We start from the raw sequence: 21,371 nt of genomic DNA, 5'->3' as shown, positions 1-21,371 counted from the left end.
TATTAGTTGTGATTTTGTAGATTGTATCATATATTATATATTTTAATTACTTTTATTATGATATTAGGACTATATATGCATTATCAACTTTAGTGTTATTGTTTCATTGTTAAACAGGTTCAAAATGAAAATGAAAATAAAATATATAGTGTTTAAGGTATAAAATTAGCGATCATGTCTAAAAATAAAGTAAGCCTAGCGGCCGAAAAAAATTAGTTTTTTTTTTACAAAATAAAATTATGTTTAGCGACCGAAAAGAAAATTAATTTTTTATTATAATAAAATTTAGCAACTGATTTAGCGACTGAAATGAAAATTATTTTTAAAAATAATAAAATATAGCGACAGAATCAGAAATTATTTTTTTAAAAAAAATATCAAAATACACTTAGCGACCGATTTAGTGATCGAAATGAAAATTATTTTTTAAAATAATAAAATTTAGCGACTGATTTAGCGACCGAAATTAAAAATATTTTTTTATTTTGAAAAATGTTAGCGACCGATTTAGCGACGGAAAGGAAAATCATTATTTAAAAATTTAAAAATAAATAACACATTTAGTGACCGATTTAGCGACCTTTTTTTCGGTCGCTAATTTGGTCCCATATACTATGGCGACCATAATCGTAGTGACCAATTAGCGACCGACCCGCTGAGTTTAAGTATATCAATAAGCAAAGTAAAAATTAGCTAAACTTTAATTAGGTACGTTTTATTGTTAAATAAAGTACCCATTTTAGAAAAAAAAATAATAAAAAAAAGGTACTTTATTTGTTAAGATTTTATAAATATTATTTGATATTAAATTTATGCTCATATCGAGTGAATTTTAGTTTCTCGTTTGAGATTCAATATAAATGATTAAATTGGTTTAATCATTTGTACAAAATCTTGAAGTGTCTTATTGGATAATTTGGGATGAGTAATTTTTTTTTTTATACTTTGTTTGATATGTACAAGTTAAGTCTCATCTTAAATTGATAGAATTTTGGTTTATTGTATTTCGTGTTGTTCTTTGAGTGCAAATTTGACTATGGTTTTATGTCACCACTTTTTATTTCGTGTAATGAGAGACCAATGTAAAATACTGCCGAAATTTTGTCAAATTTAAGAAAAGGGATTGTAATTGTACATATTGATCAAGTATAAAAAAAATCATCTTGAATGGGATGAAGTCACATTTTGTATAAAATAAGCGAGTTTGACATGCACAGTCTATGTTTTTAATGGAGAACAAAAGTTATGGATCGAAGTTGAATACATGTGTCACGCATAAGTGACCCATATGTGATTGGAGTCGAATGTTTTATTGAATACATATGTAATACAAAATGTTAATGTTGATATGAATGAAAAGTTTTTGTCCTTGTATTAATTGTTGTAATGAGAGTCGTCTAGAACTTGATGTTATAAGGGAACATCTTTTGTATGATGGATTTCTTAAGAATTATATGTGTTAGATATGAGATGATGAAAATGTTGATGTTCCAAGTATGTCAGTCAAAATTCAAACCCAAACTTTTAGACAAAAGGCTTGAAGAGATGATTCTTGGTGTGGATCTAGAATCATTCAAGCGAGCACATATTTTAATTAATTATTTCATATATTTTAAACAATTATTTTGTACAATTTAAAGTATAATTAAGGAATCGAGAGAAGATACTAAGACCAAGAATTAAGAAAAGAAATTAATAAATAATGTTGTGAAAATCCCACGTCAAGCATAAGAATAACAAAGAGACTTTGGTTTCATCACGCTAGGCATGAACTAAACCTTATCGAGAGTCATGTCTATTTCTTTTAATTGTTTTATTTTAAGGTTTGCTTGCTAAATAAGACATTGTAAAGAAGGGTTGATAATATTTACTAATAAACTAAAATTAATGAAAAACATTGATGAATATATTTAAGGAATTTGTTATGTTGTACTATGATGTTGACTAAATAATACTATTAAGATATTATTAAATAAATATGATGAATTTTATGGTGAGATAAATTATAAGAATTTGATGATGATGATGATGTATAGGGAGATATGATGCATGAAATGAATGATGATGTGACGTAATGTTGAGTTGTGATGAATATAGGATGATGCATGTTGTGAAAGTATTGATCATGTGATATGGTGAATAAGTCCAGTGTTGCGAACTAATACTTGATCGTAGTCAATGATGCATTTGTGTAGTTGAATTATTTGTGTTTGAGTCCATATATTTTATGCTTTGTTTCATGGGATAGTGTGAGTCTATGCATGTGGGACATTATAGATCATTTATCTATACCTTGAGGCTATTATGGAGAAGAAACTTTTATGGAGAATGAAAGGCTACTAAGACTAACTATAACACTTCGACAAAACCTTGACAAACATCCTTTAGTGAGATGGTTTTAGGGGATCATTGTTGGGGAGTGGTCCATACACTATTCAATTGGGTGGTCCTGTTTCATTAATCCGAAGTTATTATATAATTGATGAGGAGGAGATCAGTACCACATGCATGTAGAGTTAGGAGGATACATCTCATCTCATAAGTTTTAATTGATGAATATGATGTGTTGTGATTGATGAAATGATAGTGATAAATGGAATGTAATATGTTAACTTGTTATTAATATTGTATAAGAGGAATTGATGAAAGAGTATGTATATGATGTAATTATTGTACGAATTGTGTGTGATTATCCTTATACTTTATATATCTTTGATGAATGAGATATATTATTACTCTTTATGTTTGTATGTTTGTATTTGAGATGAACATCATTTGCAAGAATAAAGCTAGTACAAGATGATGAGTTTGAGGAAGGAAAATAATTAAAAAGAGATATTGTTATAATAGTGTAACATCAAGGTCAAGTTCTAAAATTAACATTTGTTTAAGTTGAATTTCTCTTAAATTGATTAGTTATTAGAATTTATTTGATTTATTGAAATGTTTTATTCCTTTTAGAACGATTCTTTATAATTTTTATTTTAAGTATTGATGAAAAATATGAACTCTTTTCATCAATTTATAAAAAGTATTATTATAAATATTTTATTTTCTAAAAATTTTATTATATTTTATTTATTAAATTCTTGAAATAGGAGGATGTCATAATAATCATTTAAAACAAAGATCAATTATTTATATTATTTTTTAATTCATAAAAATTATGATAATAACATGATAGTGTAAATTTAAAATCTTACAATGTTAATTATTAAAATAAAAATAATATTACATGTATAACAAAAATTGAATAATTTTATAACATTATTTTTATGTCAATCCTTTTTCGTCATTTTACTTAATTTGAAGATATGATATTAATTATAAAAAGAGATAGAAAAAAAAATGATATATAAATTATTATAAATTTGTAATGTACATGTAATATTTCTCCTAAAATAATATATAATTTTCACGACTATTCTAAACACACTATAATCTGTCGAGAACTGGATTCACGATTGAACGTGGATCCAACGGTGTTGGACATCCTCGTATTCAAATTTGGATGTTAGGGAATTGAGATGTCCAACTTCCACTCGAACTTGCCGCTTCTTCAACTCGAAGGCATCACAACAGTGACCCAAACGACACCGTTTTGATCCATGGTGAAGGGATTGCACGGCCAGAACCTCCCCGCCGACGTGGCGCAGGTGGTTGATCAGCTGGAGCGCCACTGCTTCGCTCCCGATGGATCTCTCATCTCCAAGCCTCTCTTCAACGATCTCCAACTCGTATCTCTCTCTCTCTCTCTCACCCCACTTTGACTCCTACGTGTTTGTGAAATTTCCTACCAGAATTGCAAAATGGGTGTTCTCTTCTGCTTCTAAAAATTTAAACTTTTTCTGACCCATTTCGGCAAATTCCCATAAAATTAAGTAAAATCAAGTTGGGTATTGATTTCGGGTGTTGATTTGCAGGCCAGAGAGGAAATGTGCAGGGAAAGACTGCGTTACCTGGAAGCCATGGTAAAGGCTTAATTATAGAATGAGTAATGATAAGTGTTTATAGAAACAGAGATTTGTTTATTTTTCATTTTTTTTAATGTTATGTTGTATTTGGATTAAGAATTGTGATCTGGGGCTGTGTTTAGTTTTTGGTATTGCTGGAATGTGTTGTTGGTTAACTGTAGTGTGCTTGTTTGCTTGCAACAGCTAACAAAAGGAAAAATCTTATCAAACTAGGTGAAGTCTGTTACATGGATCATATAATGTCATTTGCCTTGGTGAAAGACCAAAATAGAAATATTATTTACCACAAGATCTCTATTAACAACTTTATCTGATGGCCTTTTTGGTCTTCCTCTCTATCTTTTCACAGGACTAAAAACTATGCAATCTACTCTTTTCAGCGATGCTTTCGGTGACTTTCTTTGTACTTGATGATTTGTATTTCTCATATGGGGCTTGGTTGCAGGCTATATATTCTGAGGCTGTTGCAATGGTGGAAGAGTATCAGCAAGCCATTCCTGTGTCTAACCTTGGTGGAATCAGAGACACTGGCAATCTTTATCCACAGCTTGGGTTGAGGAACTCTCCTCAGGTTTTGAATTATTATCGCTGGAAAGTTAGTTTGTTTTTTGAACATATATGAGACCTTTGTGAGAGTGTTGTTGATTTTGTTCTTAGAAATTAAGTCTATGCATTATGTGTTTATATCTTTTTTTTTTTTTTTTTCTCCTTTTGCACCTTGGTCTATATTGATTTAAACAAAATTTACATGTATACATTTTGTCAGGTTTATCAGACTTTAGAGCACCAAATGGTTGTTGCTGAAGCAGGTCAACGATTGAGACTACCTCTTATTTCCAAAGATGGGGAAGTTCATGATGAAGATATTGAAAAACTAAGTGTAGTGTCTCGAAGCTCCCTAGACAGTACTGTTAGTGGAGCTAATTCTTCTAACTATAACACACCAAATAGCTCTGTCAATGGGGCTAATTCTCCTCTTGCTGCTTCGGATCCGGTGGAACTTGGAGTTGGTGGTGTTCCAAATCGTTTTTTGGGAATTACACCTGCTTATTTGTGGCAAACTCAGCATCAAAAAACATCATTATCTGTGGTATACCATTTAACAGCATATGAAAGTCAGATTCTAAGAATGCTCTTTCTGTGGTAGATCTTTTTCATTTTTACATGGTTAACTCTATGTTTTTCATTATTGACGCATTAACTATATCTTTAGGATATGACTGAATATCGGATGTCTCTTTCACGTGAGGTAGAGGCTCGCTTGAAAATGAAATGTGAAAAATTATCAGATGCCTTTGTATTGGATGACAATGGTAAGTGTGAACTGCTTATTACTGATATAATATCTTGTGATGGAGAAATGTTGATTTTCTGTGGTTACAATTTCATTTTTATGTGTTATCTGATCCCTCATTTCATTTCCTTGGTTCTTGATTCAGATTCTTCATCATCTGGAAGTCAGAGTTCAAGTTCTCGGCTTCCAGAAAGGTTTGTGTTCATTTGAGTAGCCTTATTCTTTTAATTCTTTTGGCAATATATTCACTTGTAAGCTATAAGATAAAAATCTTCAAAATTGTGTTGAAGTATACCTAGGGCTTCTACATGAGAGGTTAAGGTCTAAAAAGGCTACTAACCAGTATCAATCTTTAGTGTCAGCTATCCGAAGATGAGACATGTGAGGTTTTTGTATATGTAGTCAACTATAATTTAATGACTCCCAAAATCATGTTTATATTTTTTGTGAAAGTTGTTGGATGGGAAAATGAAAAATACTACTAATATGACATAGCTAAAAGTTTGCTTTAATTTTGGTTATCTGAATAACAAGGATCAAGGTTTATTTGATTTCTATATTTTTTAGCCCCGCAAGATGGGTAGGGTTTTTAACTTTAAAAAATAATGTCATTTTATTTTGAATTCTGTAGGACCTATCTTATATTTGCCATTGCTTGTATCCTATGCTGAAAACAAATATTTGAACTGGGAAAAATATTCTTTATGTGAAGTAGACAGAAAAATACTTACATGTTCAGTGTATGCTTCAGTACTTGTAAGTTCCATACCGGAAATGTATCTGTATTCTGTAGACTAAAGTTCCTTGCTTTCCATGCCTGTTGCTTTACCAGGGTGAAATTGTTGATTGAGGAGATTGAAAGAGAAGAAACAGCACTGCGGGATGACCTTTATTCTGCAGATAGAAAGTTTGCTGAATATTACAATGTATGTGCACAAGCATTTAGTACAAGAACCATCTTTCTTGTGGGCACAAACATTTTCTGAAACTCCCACACTGAATCTGTGTGTCAGAGAGAGAGAGAGAGAAAGATTTTGCATATGTGGTGTATCATGCATTGCAAGTTTACAACTTACAAGTTGTATTTCTTTTTTGGTAACATGTTCATGGTGGCATGAAACTGAATGTCGTTTTGCTGAAATAGGTCTTGGAGCAGATACTTGCAGTGCTTATTAAACTTGTCAAAGATTTGAAGTTGGAGCATCAACATAAATATGTCAGTATTTATAATTTAATAAATTCCGCTATGTTGATAGCTAAAGACATATCTTGACTAATACCATGTATTTGTAGGATGAGCTACAAAAGACTTGGCTCTGTAAAAGGTGTGAGACCATGAGTGCAAAATTGAGGTTTGTTTCTTATGTGCCACCCTCATATATATTCATTGTTCTTCACTATAAATATACTGTTGGTGATGTTTTCTTGATACAAGTTGGGTACAAACCATTGCTTCTACTTAAAGGTTAAGATAATATTAAAAAAAACCAGAAATTAAATTTTATTGTATATAACATCTAGACAATGTAAATTAGCTTTGTTTTTGTCACACATCGTTAGCACTGAACCCCTAGTTTGGAAGGTTTACAGCTGGAGAACTGGGGAAGTGCTCTAGAAAGCAAGTAGGCTGCCACTGTTAGTTAGGCCTTGTCAGTGGAGACTCGGCCTTGTAATTTTTTAGAGTAGTTAATTAGTTACACTGTTATAAATAAAGGCAGAGAAGATGGGGTGAGGCAATTAGTTGATTAATGAGGTTTGGGGAGAGACCAGTTTCTAGAATCCTAGACTCCTAGTGAGAGATGCAGTCTACATTCTACCATCATTTTTTCTCCTCCTAACCTGGGTTTCTCCATTGACCCATTGATGGAGGAAATGACATGAATCTCCATCAATAAAATTCTACCATTTTTTGCCATATTCTTTCCCAATCTTTGAACCATTTTTATCACACATATACTCCTACTGTCCTACAGGACTAGTTTTGTATATATTTTTATTTTAACTGCTTCCAAAAATTATACGGTTTAAATAACTTTAAAAGAGGTATGTCAACTCGGATTGTGTATATGCATATTGGTGATTAAATAATTTCAAGATTTCATGTATAATGGGACACCATTGTGAGACACCAAGCTGATATAAAAAAATCGTTTAGGTTCTTAAACCAGTAATAGTGCATTTTCTTTTGTTATTCTAGTGGTAACTCATTTCAATTATTTTGCACTTTGGTTAAAATGCAAAAATTAAGGAGCATATATTGTGGTAATATGGTTTCAGTATTTTATTTGTAGATAGTTCTTAAAACTTTGCTGGAATAATGGGTTCCCAAATTGAAATGAACTTTAAACTTTTTTTTTTTTTTGTGGGAGGAGAGGGTTTTGTGGTTGGGGGGGGGGGGGGTAAGCCATAAGATTTCATTAATAAAATAAAGCTGCCTAAATTGCGCACAAGTTGTGACCAACTCAAATCACCAAAACAAGACATACACCTGGAAAAAGAAACAAATAACAAGTCCCAAATGTAAACCAATTACACTTGGCTATTGGCCACTTCCCCTGCTAATAGTGGACTTGTTAGAAACACCCTAAAAAAAAAATGAAAACACATTTCCCATCAATCAAAGAAATTAACCATGCTCTATGGTATTAGTTGATAGCAATCACTTAGGAGACATGTGATTAGTTGCAGCTGTTGAAGATGGGGAAGCCATCCTTTTCAAATCTTGAAATCTTCAATTCGGATACCTCAGTCCCTTGACTGAACGTTGGCATCTTCAATTCTTCCAATCTCTGGCACATACATAACACCCTTCAGCCATAGGATCCAAAATCAAAGGCCACATAACATATAAGACAAAAACCAAACCACCAACCAGCTGGTACAAACTAGGTACATAAATGCATGGACAAGTCATGCAACTCATAAGGCTGAGAAACTTAAATAAAATTTGATTGTCATTGAAGCCTCTTGAATATAATTACTAAAGGTAAAAAGGTGGACTTTTGAGCCACAGATCAATCAGCAAAGCAACCAAGAATGGAAAAGGTAGTAAAGCCACTTCAAACTTAACATGGATGTTGCTGCAATAATTCTAACTTGGCCATCTTCATCCTATGGCTGCTGAATTAAACAGTAAAAACCTCAGCCTCAGACCAAAGCGCATGACATCATTCCACCACCTGAGACAGAAACGGGCCATAAAGGAACCTCAGCAATAAGAGAACTCACCTACCCAACATATTGACATGCCCTCATGATACACAAGCCAAGCCAAAAATACAAGTCAAAACCTCTGTGCTGGCTGGTAGCAATACATCACAATTGATGTGTTGAATGGACCATGATTATTGTTTAGAGAAGACGAAGGCAAAAAGTGGCAATAGAATTGGATGGAGTTGAGCAGTAAACAGAAGAGAGTTGAATCTGAGACTCAGGGCATAATTCTTAAAATTAACTTGTCCTAAATTAAGATGACAGGATTTCTATTCTAACTGTCAAGTTCCTTTTGTTCTCATAATTACTGTTTTTATATGATCTGTATCATTTTTGTACCTCCACCTTGAAGCAGAGGGAGGCATGATTTGTCAAGACATTAGCTGGTTTAGCTCATAATAGTTACACAGCATTTATTTTATGTTATATTAGCCACAATTTTTTATTTTGCCAGGTTCTATGATAAATATAATATTTGTCATTGCATGTCAGGGTTCTAGAACATATTCTCCTGCTCGAAACTTACACTAAGGACTCTATACCTGCCCTTCATAAGATAAGGTATGAATGATTAAACATTTTCAAGTCTGTTATCACTTCCTGATTTGGTGTTTAAACCATTTTTCCTTTTTTAATTTTAGGAAACATCTTGTTGAGGCGACGGAAGAAGCTTCTATTGCATATAATAAAGCGGTAAGTTCATATGTCCACATGCATGTTTTAGCACTTAGGTAATTTTGTGGTCTTCTAGTTTAGTTCTATGTAGTTTCTCGCGATGAGTTGAGTTCTTCACCAGAATAAAATGTTAATGTGACAAGACATGAGGTAGCTCTGTGAAATTAGCTCATACCTGTGAAGAGCATCGTGTCATTCATTATGCATTGAAGATAATGGATTAATTCTTATTCAGTAAGTTCATTTTCTATTTTAGATGTATAACCACCGCAATAGATATGGAGATTAAACTTTTAATGAGCTTATAAATCATAATAGCACATCTGTTTAAATGCAAAGCTTAAATACCTTACTGTTTTGGTTACCACATTCTCCAGTCCCCACATTACTGTTACTGTTTTAATTGAATAATTAATATTTGTTGTTCTTTATAATATGATAGAAATTAGAGTATTTTGATGGATATTGCATCACAAGAACAGAATCAAGAGATTGCGGAATTAAAACATACACTTGAAGTAGTAAATTGTTTATTAATACTATCATCTGCATCACAGAAATGTGAATTCTCTGATGCAGAAGTGTAAGAAAATTCTAGAGTGTTGTTAATGTTGCATTTTGAATTGTGAAGTCTCTGCCAAGGGTTGACAGTTATTATCTTAACCAGTAACTAAAATGAATGGGACTTAATATTTGTTCCAACTTTGAAATAATTTCAAGAATATGATTCTGCGTGATAATAACGTACTAGTAATCTAGTATTAATTTTATGATTATGTTATCCTCCATTACTTTGATCATTCGTCATGTTTGTGCTAGTTATATTTTGACCCTTGTATCAGGTTACCCGCCTGCGCGAGTACCAGGGCGTTGATCCTCACTTTGACAACATTGCAAGGCAGTACCAAGACATTGTGAAGGTGATAACAATTTACAAAAAATATTTAGTTCTTTCGTACTAAATATTTATGTACCAAATATCAATCAACATGCATTCAATTCTTTCCTATTCTATTATGTTAATCCTGAAACTTTCCTTATTTGGGATGACAAAAATGAAGAAATTTGAGAATTATAACAACGGGTATACAAAATATGAATAAACTATGAGAGAAAAGGTTGTGCCCTTGCAGTATAAAACCATTTTACACTATCATTTAATTAAAATCATCATTTATGATAAGTTTGTTGACTTTTACGAATTTATCTTAAAATTCATACTAATAGTGATTTTTTAATCGGTCGACCGTATAAAAACTTTTATACTGACAGTACATAACTATTAAATCTGTATAATATATTAGTTGACCAATTTATTATCTCTTTTGAATCAAACATTTATGTACCAAATATCAATCAATATTCATTCAATTCTCTCAAATATCTCTATTCTGTTTATCTTGAAACTTTACTTATTTGGGATGACAAAAATGAAGAAATTTCAGTATATAACAATGGATATAAAGAATATGAATAAAATATACTAGTTGATTAAAAATGAAACTCATCAAACTTAAAGGAAAAAGCTGAGATTTATCCTTTCAATTTCCCACGTGTGTTTATATTTTCCGAGTTTCATATGTTGATGATATTGTGCAGAAATTGGAGAACATGCAATGGACAATCCACCAAGTTGAAATGGATCTGAAACGTTTGCCAGATAAACCCAGCACATAGAAATTTTCTGCTGTCTCCTTATCTTGGTTTGAATTGCTTTTTGTAAATGGTATTAAAGGCATCTCCACTCCCTTAACCAGCATTCGTCATGCCCCTAATGATTGATAAAGACGTAACTATGAGATTGTCTAATTGTTTCGACTATTTGCATTACCTTTTATAGGAGAAAAAGGAAATGTCAAAGGAAGCTATTTCTGCTAGTTTTAAGATGTCAAAATAGTGTTGGGGTCTTTACTTTTTGTATTTAATCAGAGTATTCTTATATGCATCCTTTCTAGACTAATCTTTTTTAGGCATTATCATAATTAAGAGACCCTTAAATGGAATTTTTCTGATTTATTCTCTAAATAATTTTGGTAATTTTTTAATCGTTCATATGTGATATAATATTTTATTTAAGCTAACAGTTTTGATTATGTAGTATTGTGTGTGTTTTTTTTTGGTATGACAGTATTAAAATTACATAATATTGTTAATTTCATTGATCAGATTTGTGACTTATTATCTTATAAATTCATTGTACCTAATCAAAAAGGAAAGTCCGTACGAAAGAGATGGTTCATAGAATGTGTCTCACTCTCACACTTGGTTCCTTCCCCATTATATATTTTTATCATTAAAAAGGAAAGTCGTTCCTCCCAAAATGATATTTGTGAGCAGAGTTTAACTTTAACATTATAAAATTATGAATCTTAAGCGTTTTTTTATTTATAATATTTTTTAATATATTGAATTAAAAATTAAATAATATCAATTAATTTAGTGTTTAGAATTTATCATATAGAAAGACCATATTTTTTCCTGGTTAAAACATAATGACTAAATGGCATTTTTCGGTATAATCTCTTAATTTAAAACGAATTATAATTTTGACAAACTATTAAATAAATGATAATACTTATATATTTACTATAAACATTTTCAAAGTCTCATTACTTGTTGATAAAAGTTTTGTGGCGTGATCCTCTATGCAACACCTTTAAGCATAAAGAAAAAGAAATAGATGATGTGAATATATATGTGCGTTCTGGATTCTTCTGTATGTTTCTCTTGGTGATTTACGGACCCCACTCACTTTCCTTATCACTCAAGTCACCAACGCTTTCAACTTGCCTCTGCTCCGCGTTCAATCTACGCACCCCTTATTCTTATCTCAATTAACAATACCATCCTCCTATGCCAACCCCCCTTAATCACCGTCCACGTGTACCCTTCCAGCAATCTCACCCGTTCAAAAAACTAGTGGCCCTCACACTTGCCCCGCTTCTCCCCATGCACCACTATATATACTCATAACCCTCTCTTCACGTTCCTCAGACATACTATATATTACATAAGACTTGTTTGTTTCTCAAGTCTCTCGAAACCTCTTCTCTCTTTCAGGTTCTTTTTTTTCTCTCTCTTTCCTCTGTTTTGGTTTCTTGGGTCTGGTTCTGATTGTGATCTTGCTTGTTTTATGTCTTTCTTTGTATGAATCGGTGATCCCGTGTTTTGGGTACCTTCAAAATGGAAACTTTTTTGTTGATTGAAATTGCTACTTTACTATATTTATCTTGTTTCGGTGGTTGCTTTTGTTTTAGTTGGTAATGAAGTTGTATTATGAGCTTCGTTATGCATCTTTCTTTTGATGTGTATCCTAGTATTTGTTGATTGCCATAATTTATATTCCCTTGTCATTTTTATAAACCTCTAATTGAAGTGTTGACTGCTATAAATCTTATAGTTGTTGTGTTTTGCCGATTCAATAACTAGTTGGTAGTAGTGTGCATGTCTTAGTTCAAATTTTGTTGCTGTTATTGTAATTTTTATGGACATGATCTTATGTCTATGTCTTGGTTTGTTATCATAAATTTTATACACATATCTTATCTCTGAACCTTGTTGTAGTTTAGGACTTGTATGTGATACAAGTAGATTACATGGCATGTTTGGTGCATGATTTAGCATACGTTGGACGAGTATATATCCTAAAGTTAAGATTTGTTGTGTGTGTTCCTTTCAGTAGCAAGCTTGTGTTGGGTGTTAGAGAGTGTTGAAAAAGCAAAGTACATGGTTGAGTTGGAAATCCAGGTTCCTACCCCATTCGACCCATTTGCAGAGGCCATAGAATCGGATGCCCCAGGAGCGAAGGAGTATGTGCACATTCGCATACAGCAGAGGAATGGGAAGAAGAGTTTGACAACAGTGCAGGGGCTGAAGAAGGAGTTCAGCTACGAGAAGATCCTAAAGGATCTCAAGAAAGAGTTCTGCTGCAACGGGAACGTGGTGCAGGACAAGGAGCTTGGCAAGATCATCCAGCTCCAAGGCGATCAGCGCAAGAACGTCTCTCACTTTTTGCTCCAAGCTGGCCTTGTCAGGAAGGACCAGATCAAGATTCATGGTTTTTGATTTTCATTTGTTTTCACTTTGTGTCTCTTTTTAAGTTTCATCAGTGTTGGAATAAGGCTAGTTTCATTACATGGGTCGTGTTGCTGAGCTTGAACTTGAACTTGAATTTCAATGTATGACAGACATGTTGCATTTAATAAATCATGATTTGGTTTTTGGAAGATCAACCCATGTTTACATCAGTCTTATTTCCTTAAACAGTAAAATATTTTTAATATGTTCATAATTAGTTAATATATAGAGAGAGGAAAGTTTACGTGGATAGAATAATCTGTCCTTATATCATAGCAGAGCCTTTTGTAAGAATAATTAAATGTTTTTAATTTATGAAATTTTGTCAGTTTTTGTTTTTAGTTCTTGTATAAATTTTATTTAATTTAATCTTTTTAAAAAAATTCGTGGAACAAAAAATATTTATACCAAGATCAAAGTGTTAACGAAAGAAAAAATTTAAAGAATTGAAAATGAAAATCAATAATTATTAGATAAAATTTTTAGTACTAAAATTTAATAATCTCACCATATATGCTAATCCGTAATTTGACGATAATATAAAAAAAATTATACAGTTAATACATTTTAGTTGAATTCGTTGAACTATTTGGAGTCGTTTCTCATAATTTCTTCTCATACAATTTGTCTAGAAAATATTGGATAATTTCATGTTGACTAGTGAGATAATCATAATTTATATAAATTAGAAAAAAATTATCTTACAAATTGCAATTTTTAAGGGAAAGAGTTTTACGCAAATCCACCATAAGAGAAAACTAAGCATCAATTTTTTCAACCACACCAAGAGTAAAACGTAAGGATTCAATTGGTGATTTGAATTTGATCTAATCATGGAAAATAAATCTCATTAAGGTAGATGCACGTATTATGTTATCTCATGCCCAACCAAAATAGCTTGTAATTTTACCAAAAATCCCTAAAAACAAATTGAAGGTTCAAATTGAAAAGAAAGAGAAATTGGTCTTAGTTTGAAAGCCAGAATCGAGAATAAATCAAATAATCATTTTATAATTTAAAAGGACTATTTGGCTTAAACGTTCGATGGTTTTTAAAATATTCAGAACAACAAAAAAGATATATCAATCAAATTGTCTTTTATAAGCTCTAATGTCCTCAATTTGATTATTGATTCTTTCTTTATCATGATTTTATTCTCGAACTTCAAATATAATCGTCTATTGCCCATTATTTACATCTTTGATGTGGAGAAGAGAAGGAAATTGTCCTACTTCAAAATAAATACACAGGTCCAAGTTTTCTGACCATACCCTCTAAATTAGTTTTGAATTAAATGAATTAAAGAAAAAGGGAAAAACTATCTAAATTGAATTGGATGTTCTTGCAAAAAATGTTTTCTTTCTTGCTAAATTGGTAGCTATTGGATTTATTTGCCTAATATCAGTCTTTTCCCAGTTAATTGTCACTTAAATATTCTATGCACTATACAAGCACAATCTCACTTTTAATGTTCTTACAAAGAGTATGAGAAGATGGCATTGTCATCGTCTGAATCCAATCCTGTGTTAACTCCAACAAACTTGCTGTGGCATAATGTGGTTGTCATCAGATATTGAACCAAGGTTGATCTAAATAAGGTTTGTTTTGACCACAACCACTTTCCTTGTAGCATGCAAACCTTTAAAAAAATTCAAGTGCAAAAACTCGTATAATCTTATTGATATATCACCTTTTCTGTGTGAGTTTATACTTCGTGTCCAAAAAGAAATTCAAAGAGAACTCAGAAATAGAATGTCAGGAAAAGCAAAATGAACCAAGAGAGTTGACTAACAGTCATGCGGAACATAGTAACTCAGACATTCTAAACAGAAGCTTTACATGCCTATGAGTGATATAAACTTTTGGAAGTACTTCTCAGAGGTATAAACCTTTTCCCTAGGGGTGGTCTTGCATACCGGACTCTCAGACTGGTTAGATGGTGTGATTTAGAATAGCTTGCCTTGGTGTTGGTTTCCACTCTTCATCATTGCACAAAATTCTTCATAGTTGATTCTACCATCCTGTGAAACCACAAAACTGAGTATTAAAAATGGAACTAGAATAGCAACTTGTAGCAATCCACTTAATAGAAAATAGGCTTACATGATCTGTATCCACTTCAGATATAATTGTATCAACTTCAGATATGATTTCCTTGATTGTGGCATCATCACCCATACCATATTCTTTCATGGCTGTTTCCAATTCATCTCTTGTAATAAACCTGTAATGGAATCAAATGAAGACCAGGGTAGATATGTCATTGCTCCTAACATTCCCATCCAAGTTAAGCTATTCATCAATCAATGGTTTTGCAAATGAGGTTTCTGACCAATGGCCATCTGCCTTTATTATTGAAATCTCTAGCAAAGTGCATGACACATAGTTTACAAGCATGACATTGACAATGAACTTTAAACATTGAACTTATTAGTTGAAAGATTCACGTGAATGGCATAGTGCAAAGTCAAAAGAAATTGGAGGGTAAGACTAGGTTGGACAAGAAATCATGATGGACTTACCCACTATTGTCTTTATCAAAATATTGGAATGCCTTGAAAAGTTGGTCATCTCTTTCTAACTTGTGTCTATGCATTGTGGCAGTGATGAATTCTATGTAGTCAATTGAGCCATTTCCATCTACATCAGCCTGCAATTCAGGCAATTTAGGCTAAGAAATAAGTTTGGAAAACTTTAAAAGAAATCAACGTAGAGAGGAGAAAAGAACAGCTTACAGCTTCCATAAGCTGTTTCACTTCAGCCTCTGTAAGCTTTGAGCCAAGTCTTTGCAATCCTGCCTTTAGTTCTTCATAGGTGATGGTACCACTCTTGTCAGTGTCCATATTTGTAAACATTGCCTTCAAACCTTGGATCTCTTCTGCAGACATATTCTCAGCTATGACCTAAAAGAATATTCAAAATCTAGTGAGTTCTTTGAATTGGCAGACATAGATATAAGCCTACACTAGAAAGTTACATAGAATGGTCTAATTCAGAGTCATAACAACAACACTACAATGAAATTTTCCACATCTCAATGTTGTAACTACTTTAACAGACATCTTTAAGAAGCTGTGGTTTAAGATTAACCTTTGATCATTTTTACCAATCCATAGACATATAGGTACCTACTATCTAGTATGCTATCTAGGGCAACAAAAATTATAGAGAATTCTGGTCTCTCTTCATGCAGATTGCGTATGGACATACCTTCAAGGCAAGTTTCTTTAGTTTATTCATTGCTCTAAATTGCTTCATTCTGGAAAGTACTGCACTGTTTATTGGCTTGTCTGGAGCATTACCATCTTTAATCCATGGGTGCTCTAATCATTCATATAATATATAAATCAGTTATAAGAGAAATAAAATCCATTAACAAGGAAAATTATAAGGATGCTAAATCCATATAATGAGAACCAAGTTACATCAGAACATTGTTATTGCGTTCCTTAACCCTTTCCAACACAAATATCCACTAAATAATTGACAAGCTGCAAGATTATAGTAGGAATTGTATATTTGCGACAAACTGAAATATAGTTTCCATGTAATGTTATACATCTTCTCTTAAAATTCTTAAGTCTTAACTAGTATAATCACTCGCAAATAGGGGTGGATAAAATGAACTGAACTGAACTTATAAAAATTGTAGTGAACTTAAAAGTAGTTCGTCTTAAATGAACTACACATTAATTCAGATAAACTGAATCATTCTTTTGTGTCATTGAATTGAACTGTACTATAAAAACTTGAACTAAATTGCAATTCGAACTCCACTGAACAATTATGATACTTTGAATTGAACAATTTTGACTTGCTAGCTCGTTAAGATAGGACACACTTGCAAACTTTATTTTATTTTCTATTTTATTTAAATTTTTCAAAGGAGAAAAAAATATAAAATTGAGTCAAACAAACACAGTGAATTTTAAGCCTAAAAATTAGTCACCCAACATGGTTTGATTGACTAGTTAGATTCGACAAAATTTACACAATTTTTTTCAGATCACTTTTGTTCCGAAGTCTAGGTTGTTGGACTATAGAGTTAACTCATTAAAACAGAACAGAACATGTTAGATACATTTAATTTTTACACTTACATAAAAATAGTTTATTTTTATAGATCAATTCAGTTTTTATAGTTTAGTACAATTCAGTTTTTAAACAGTTCAGTTTAGCTTTAGTTACAAATAGTTCAGTTTTTTATAGTGTAGTTCAGTTTAGTTTACCACCAGTTTAGTTCAATTTTTTTTGTCCACCCCTACTCCCAGAGTATGTTGTCATATATGTATAGATATAGAATAGTCTATACAGATATGAAAATAGCCTTTGAATTCTATAAACTATCAAGTGAGTTTAGTTTTTTCATGCATTACAACTAGCTATAATTATTTGAAGTTTTGAACATACTGCAATAGCTCATAAACCCCTCTAATAATTTATCTTCTCAATCTTATACTACTACATGCATAAATTGACCCTGTGAGCAGGAAGATACTAATCAGGAGTACAGGGCAAAGTTTAATAAGCTTCAAGTAATTAATAAGATTAAGGACGAATCACATTAAAAGTTATATACCAAGAACTTGAGCAGCGGTAATGCGTTTCTTTGGATCCTGTATAAGCATGCTACGAACAAGATCCTTGGCACTTTTTGAAATGTTAGGCCATGGTTGACTTTCAAAATCAATGTGACCTTCCAATATGGCATCAAATATTCCCTTCTCAGTCTCTACAGCACATATTTGATTAAAAAAAAAAATTAGACAGGTCCAACAAGTAAGAGAGAACAAAAAAAACAAAAGACAATTTATGTTTTAAAATTTTAGTATAAGTTGTTAATTCTTCTATTCTATTATGAGATCAAAGTCTCAGTTTACCAGCCCAAAATGGAGGGACTCCACTAAGTAAGATATACAATATGACTCCTGCACTCCATATATCGATTTCCTTCCCACATCTGCGCCTCAGAACTTCAGGTGCAACATAGTAAGCACTGCCAACTATATCCCGATACACCTTCCCTGGAAAGCATTAATAAGAAAAATTTAAGTACACATTCCAACAGGAAGATAATCATGTTTTTATTTAATTTAGATAAATCATCTTATTGAAACATAAGTGTTTCCAAAGATATTAAATTGCATATATTTCATGTGAAAGATGTGATTACAAATGTGTGTATGCGTTCACTCGCATGTAAAGCACTACAAAGCTAATGTCGGAAATAAAATTTCCAAACAAGCAATACATTTACTTCCTAAAATTTGACATAACATCTTATATTGAGGAATAAATAAAACATTCAGTTTTAGCATTTCATCACTACTCATAGTTCAAGAATTTCATGAAATTTTAGAACTCGACACGTGTTGTGTGGCATGAATGAAAATGCTAGATTCTTGACAGCTGATCCAGCATATCAGCACACTACTTCTGAATCATGACCAATTAAGATTCTCTAACTTTGAAACATAAAAATTACGGTAATTTAATGCATTTAAACCGTTAGATTTATAAAAATAAATTAGATTGTGACATGTGTACAATATATATTTAGACTTAAATGTACACATGTCACAATCTGATTTATTATTACACATCTAACGGTTTAAATGTATTAAGTTACTATAACTTTCCCTCCATAAAGTCAGAGGATCCATTTCCATTAATAAGGATGAACAATGTGACTGATTTTCTGTCTGTCAAAAGACATTGATGGGGTTACAATAAACAAGCAAACATACCAATTTACTTCTTCATATAATGTCTGAAGGCTAGCAAAAGCCATTGATGGGGATACAATAAACAAGCAAACAGTCGCAAGGAGTTTTCAGAAATTACAAATTTAGTAAAACCTGAAATTAAAATCTCAGTTTGCAAACACCAAGTCTACATGTTTGAAAATTTTGGATATAGCCAAAGCTTAATTGTGTCGTAAGTAGAAGATGGTCTATCATAGGACATTACTTTCCATGTCTCTTACAGAAAATATAATTCATGGATCACATACCAAACCGAATATCAAAGCCATCATAAAAAAGGCATAGTGACTGAAATGTTATAATCCATATGCATAATTGCATGCAGAAGGAGAAAAAATAACAATAATATGAAGCTTTTGTCAAATTAAATGATGGAAGTTAATTCCAACCTACATCTTTAAAAAAAAATTGTGCTGTCAGACAAATTTTACGGTTCTCAAACTTTCTAGCCCAAGTTTCGACAAAACAGGGCTGCCAATAACAAATAAGGACAATAAAGCTTCTTTGTACCAAGTCTCCCCTACCTACCACACCTACCCTTTAAGGATGAGAACTAATTATTAGTTGTGTGAAAAACACTGGAACCAATACAGCTAAAATTCTAATTTGAAAATTTTATCAATATGCAAAAAAACATTTCTACAAAGGATAATCCAAAGCTAAAATTGATATATAAACCTTAAAAAAAAATACTACTCCTATAGAGACTTAGTAGCTTACTCATTAATACTTCAAGCCAAAATTTATGCTAAAGCTAAATTCCTATAGAGACTTCGTCCATTGGTTAAAACTGAAATTCCATTCCACAACACAACATTAAGATGCTGTAAGAATCAGAACTAATGACCATTGAATGAATCAAAATTTTACCTTCTTCAATGAAAACGGACAAGCCAAAATCAGTAGCCTTTAGAAGTGCATTTTCATCCCTACTAGATAACAAAAAATTCTCTGGCTTTAGATCCCTATGCATCACACCCATGAAATGGCAGATATGAACAACATTTACAATTTGTCTGCATATTGAAGCAGCAGCCCTTTCACTGTAATGCCCCTTGGCAATAATCCTGTCAAAAAGTTCCCCACCTGCACACAGCTCCATCACAACATGAACTGAGTGCTTATCCTCATAAGCCCCTTTGAACTCAACAATGTTAGGTTGACCACTCAAATGCTGCATAATCTGAATCTCCCTCTTTATATCCTCCTTATCTGATTTGCTCACAAGTTTTCTCTTGGAAATGGACTTGCAGGCATACTGCAACCCAGTTGAATTCTCAGTGCAAAGATATGTCACTCCAAATTGCCCTCTACCCAATTCCTTCCCAAGTGTGTAGAACTGCTTTACATCCTCAAACTTCTTCCCAAGAATTGTGTCTTGCTTAACACCAGAAACAGGTTTTGGACTAGGGGAAGGACCAGAAGGCTTCCATGGCATCTGAGGCACTGTCTGGGCAGTGGATGCAGCATGATGGGGCTTTTCAGATGAATGATAAGGTTGATTTGCAGGTACCCTTGATTGGTTGACCAATGGTTCATGATGAGTCTTCTGGTTGTGTACACCACCAGACCCAGCATGTCTGTAACCATTCTGTTCTGGCTCTGAATCTTTACTTAGAAAACAGCCCATATCTCCAGATTCTCAAATCAAAGTATTATGACAAAGACAAGGAAAAAAAAAAAAAAGTTGAATCTTTTCCTTTTTGGTATCAGATAATCACCACCACTACTTGCAACTGATTCAGTCAAAACATCAAACAAGTTGAAGCAGATGAGAATTCAAGGAAACTATACCAACTTAAACTTTTCGGATCAGAAACCTATAAGTAAATCATTATGAAAATTAAAAAGAAAAACTAAAAAAAAAAAAACTTATCAGGAACAAAATTAAGTTAACCCTTAGATGAGGACTTTGGAAGAATATATCATATATGCGGACGATGTGAAAAGAGAGATAGAAGACAAGTTTGATACTTTGATGAAGAAATGTACAAGGAATTATAAAAGTGGAGCCTTGAACAAGGGTGAAAGAGAAAGCATGTATAAAAATAAAAATAAAAATGAGATTAATGCTAGTTGTACACAAGGTGGAATTTACATAATTTATATGCATTATGGAACATTAATATTGGTAAATAAAGTGAATGATGACGTGTGAGATGATACCTATTAGTAATTTTTGAGAAACTTTCTGGGTAAGTAGTATATTAATGGGGAAAATGGGATCTAAAAAATATTGGTGGAAATAAAAAATAAAAAATAAAAAATAAAAAGGTATAATTGGTCAACTGCTTCATTTATGTTAATAAGTGAAAAGTTGGAAGTCATTGGTTTCACAAAGAAGCCACCGGTCACCAAACCAAAGAGACAGAG

General features: G+C 32.3%; 3 protein-coding genes and 1 long non-coding RNA gene across 5 annotated transcripts; 2 read left to right on the top strand and 2 right to left on the bottom strand.

Annotated features, from left to right (window-relative positions):
* Positions 1–3,337: 3,337 nt before the first annotated feature.
* Positions 3,338–8,984, bottom strand: LOC145954392 (uncharacterized). The gene is made up of 2 exons (XR_014431596.1): positions 8,497–8,984; positions 3,338–8,057 (listed from the first exon to the last, which is right to left on the bottom strand). It is a non-coding gene; the product is annotated as an uncharacterized LOC145954392 (long non-coding RNA).
* AUG4 (HAUS augmin-like complex subunit) lies at positions 3,418–11,208 on the top strand. The gene is made up of 13 exons (XM_020375011.3): positions 3,418–3,737; positions 3,924–3,971; positions 4,420–4,545; positions 4,741–5,064; positions 5,188–5,287; positions 5,414–5,462; positions 6,101–6,194; positions 6,413–6,484; positions 6,562–6,620; positions 8,974–9,042; positions 9,123–9,174; positions 9,999–10,076; positions 10,756–11,208. The coding sequence occupies exons 1-13, from the start codon at positions 3,609–3,611 to the stop codon at positions 10,831–10,833; spliced, it is 1,278 nt and encodes a 425-aa protein (XP_020230600.1). The 5' UTR covers positions 3,418–3,608; the 3' UTR covers positions 10,834–11,208.
* An 846-nt stretch (positions 11,209–12,054) lies between these two features.
* On the top strand, positions 12,055–13,388 carry LOC109811287 (protein translation factor SUI1 homolog 2). 2 transcript variants are annotated; one of them, XM_020374980.3, is made up of 2 exons: positions 12,055–12,216; positions 12,836–13,388. In XM_020374980.3, the coding sequence occupies exon 2, from the start codon at positions 12,883–12,885 to the stop codon at positions 13,219–13,221; it is 339 nt and encodes a 112-aa protein (XP_020230569.1). In that variant the 5' UTR covers positions 12,055–12,216; positions 12,836–12,882; the 3' UTR covers positions 13,222–13,388. The 2 variants fall into 2 exon arrangements, with proteins under 2 accessions (XP_020230569.1, XP_020230570.1); XM_020374981.3 differs by having other exon boundaries at positions 12,069–12,216; positions 12,839–13,388.
* Positions 13,389–14,889: 1,501 nt separating this feature from the next.
* LOC109811271 (calcium-dependent protein kinase 2) lies at positions 14,890–21,081 on the bottom strand. Its single transcript, XM_020374960.3, has 8 exons — positions 19,869–21,081; positions 18,114–18,257; positions 17,813–17,965; positions 16,444–16,556; positions 15,969–16,136; positions 15,756–15,883; positions 15,337–15,457; positions 14,890–15,254 (listed from the first exon to the last, which is right to left on the bottom strand). The coding sequence occupies exons 1-8, from the start codon at positions 20,626–20,628 to the stop codon at positions 15,180–15,182; spliced, it is 1,662 nt and encodes a 553-aa protein (XP_020230549.1). The 5' UTR covers positions 20,629–21,081; the 3' UTR covers positions 14,890–15,179.
* Between the last annotated feature and the right edge of the window lie 290 nt (positions 21,082–21,371).

This window comes from Cajanus cajan, chromosome 2 (assembly GCF_000230855.2).
Source record: "Cajanus cajan strain Asha chromosome 2, NIPB_CcT2T_4, whole genome shotgun sequence".
Taxonomy (NCBI): domain Eukaryota; kingdom Viridiplantae; phylum Streptophyta; class Magnoliopsida; order Fabales; family Fabaceae; genus Cajanus; species Cajanus cajan.
This window is presented reverse-complemented; position numbering and strand designations above follow the sequence as displayed.

Coding starts and splice junctions, on each gene's coding strand:
- LOC109811287 (XM_020374980.3), top strand. CDS start 12,883: ATGGTTGAGTTGGAAATCCAGGTTCCTACCCCATTCGACCCATTTGCA.
- LOC109811271 (XM_020374960.3), bottom strand. CDS start 20,628: ATGGGCTGTTTTCTAAGTAAAGATTCAGAGCCAGAACAGAATGGTTAC. Junction 16,137..16,443: donor TAAAGAAACTTGCCTTGAAG/GTATGTCCATAC, acceptor ATATTCTTTTAG/GTCATAGCTGAGAATATGTC. Junction 15,884..15,968: donor TGAAACAGCTTATGGAAGCT/GTAAGCTGTTCT, acceptor CCTGAATTGCAG/GCTGATGTAGATGGAAATGG.
- AUG4 (XM_020375011.3), top strand. CDS start 3,609: ATGGTGAAGGGATTGCACGGCCAGAACCTCCCCGCCGACGTGGCGCAG. Junction 5,288..5,413: donor CTTTGTATTGGATGACAATG/GTAAGTGTGAAC, acceptor TTCTTGATTCAG/ATTCTTCATCATCTGGAAGT. Junction 9,175..9,998: donor CTATTGCATATAATAAAGCG/GTAAGTTCATAT, acceptor CCCTTGTATCAG/GTTACCCGCCTGCGCGAGTA.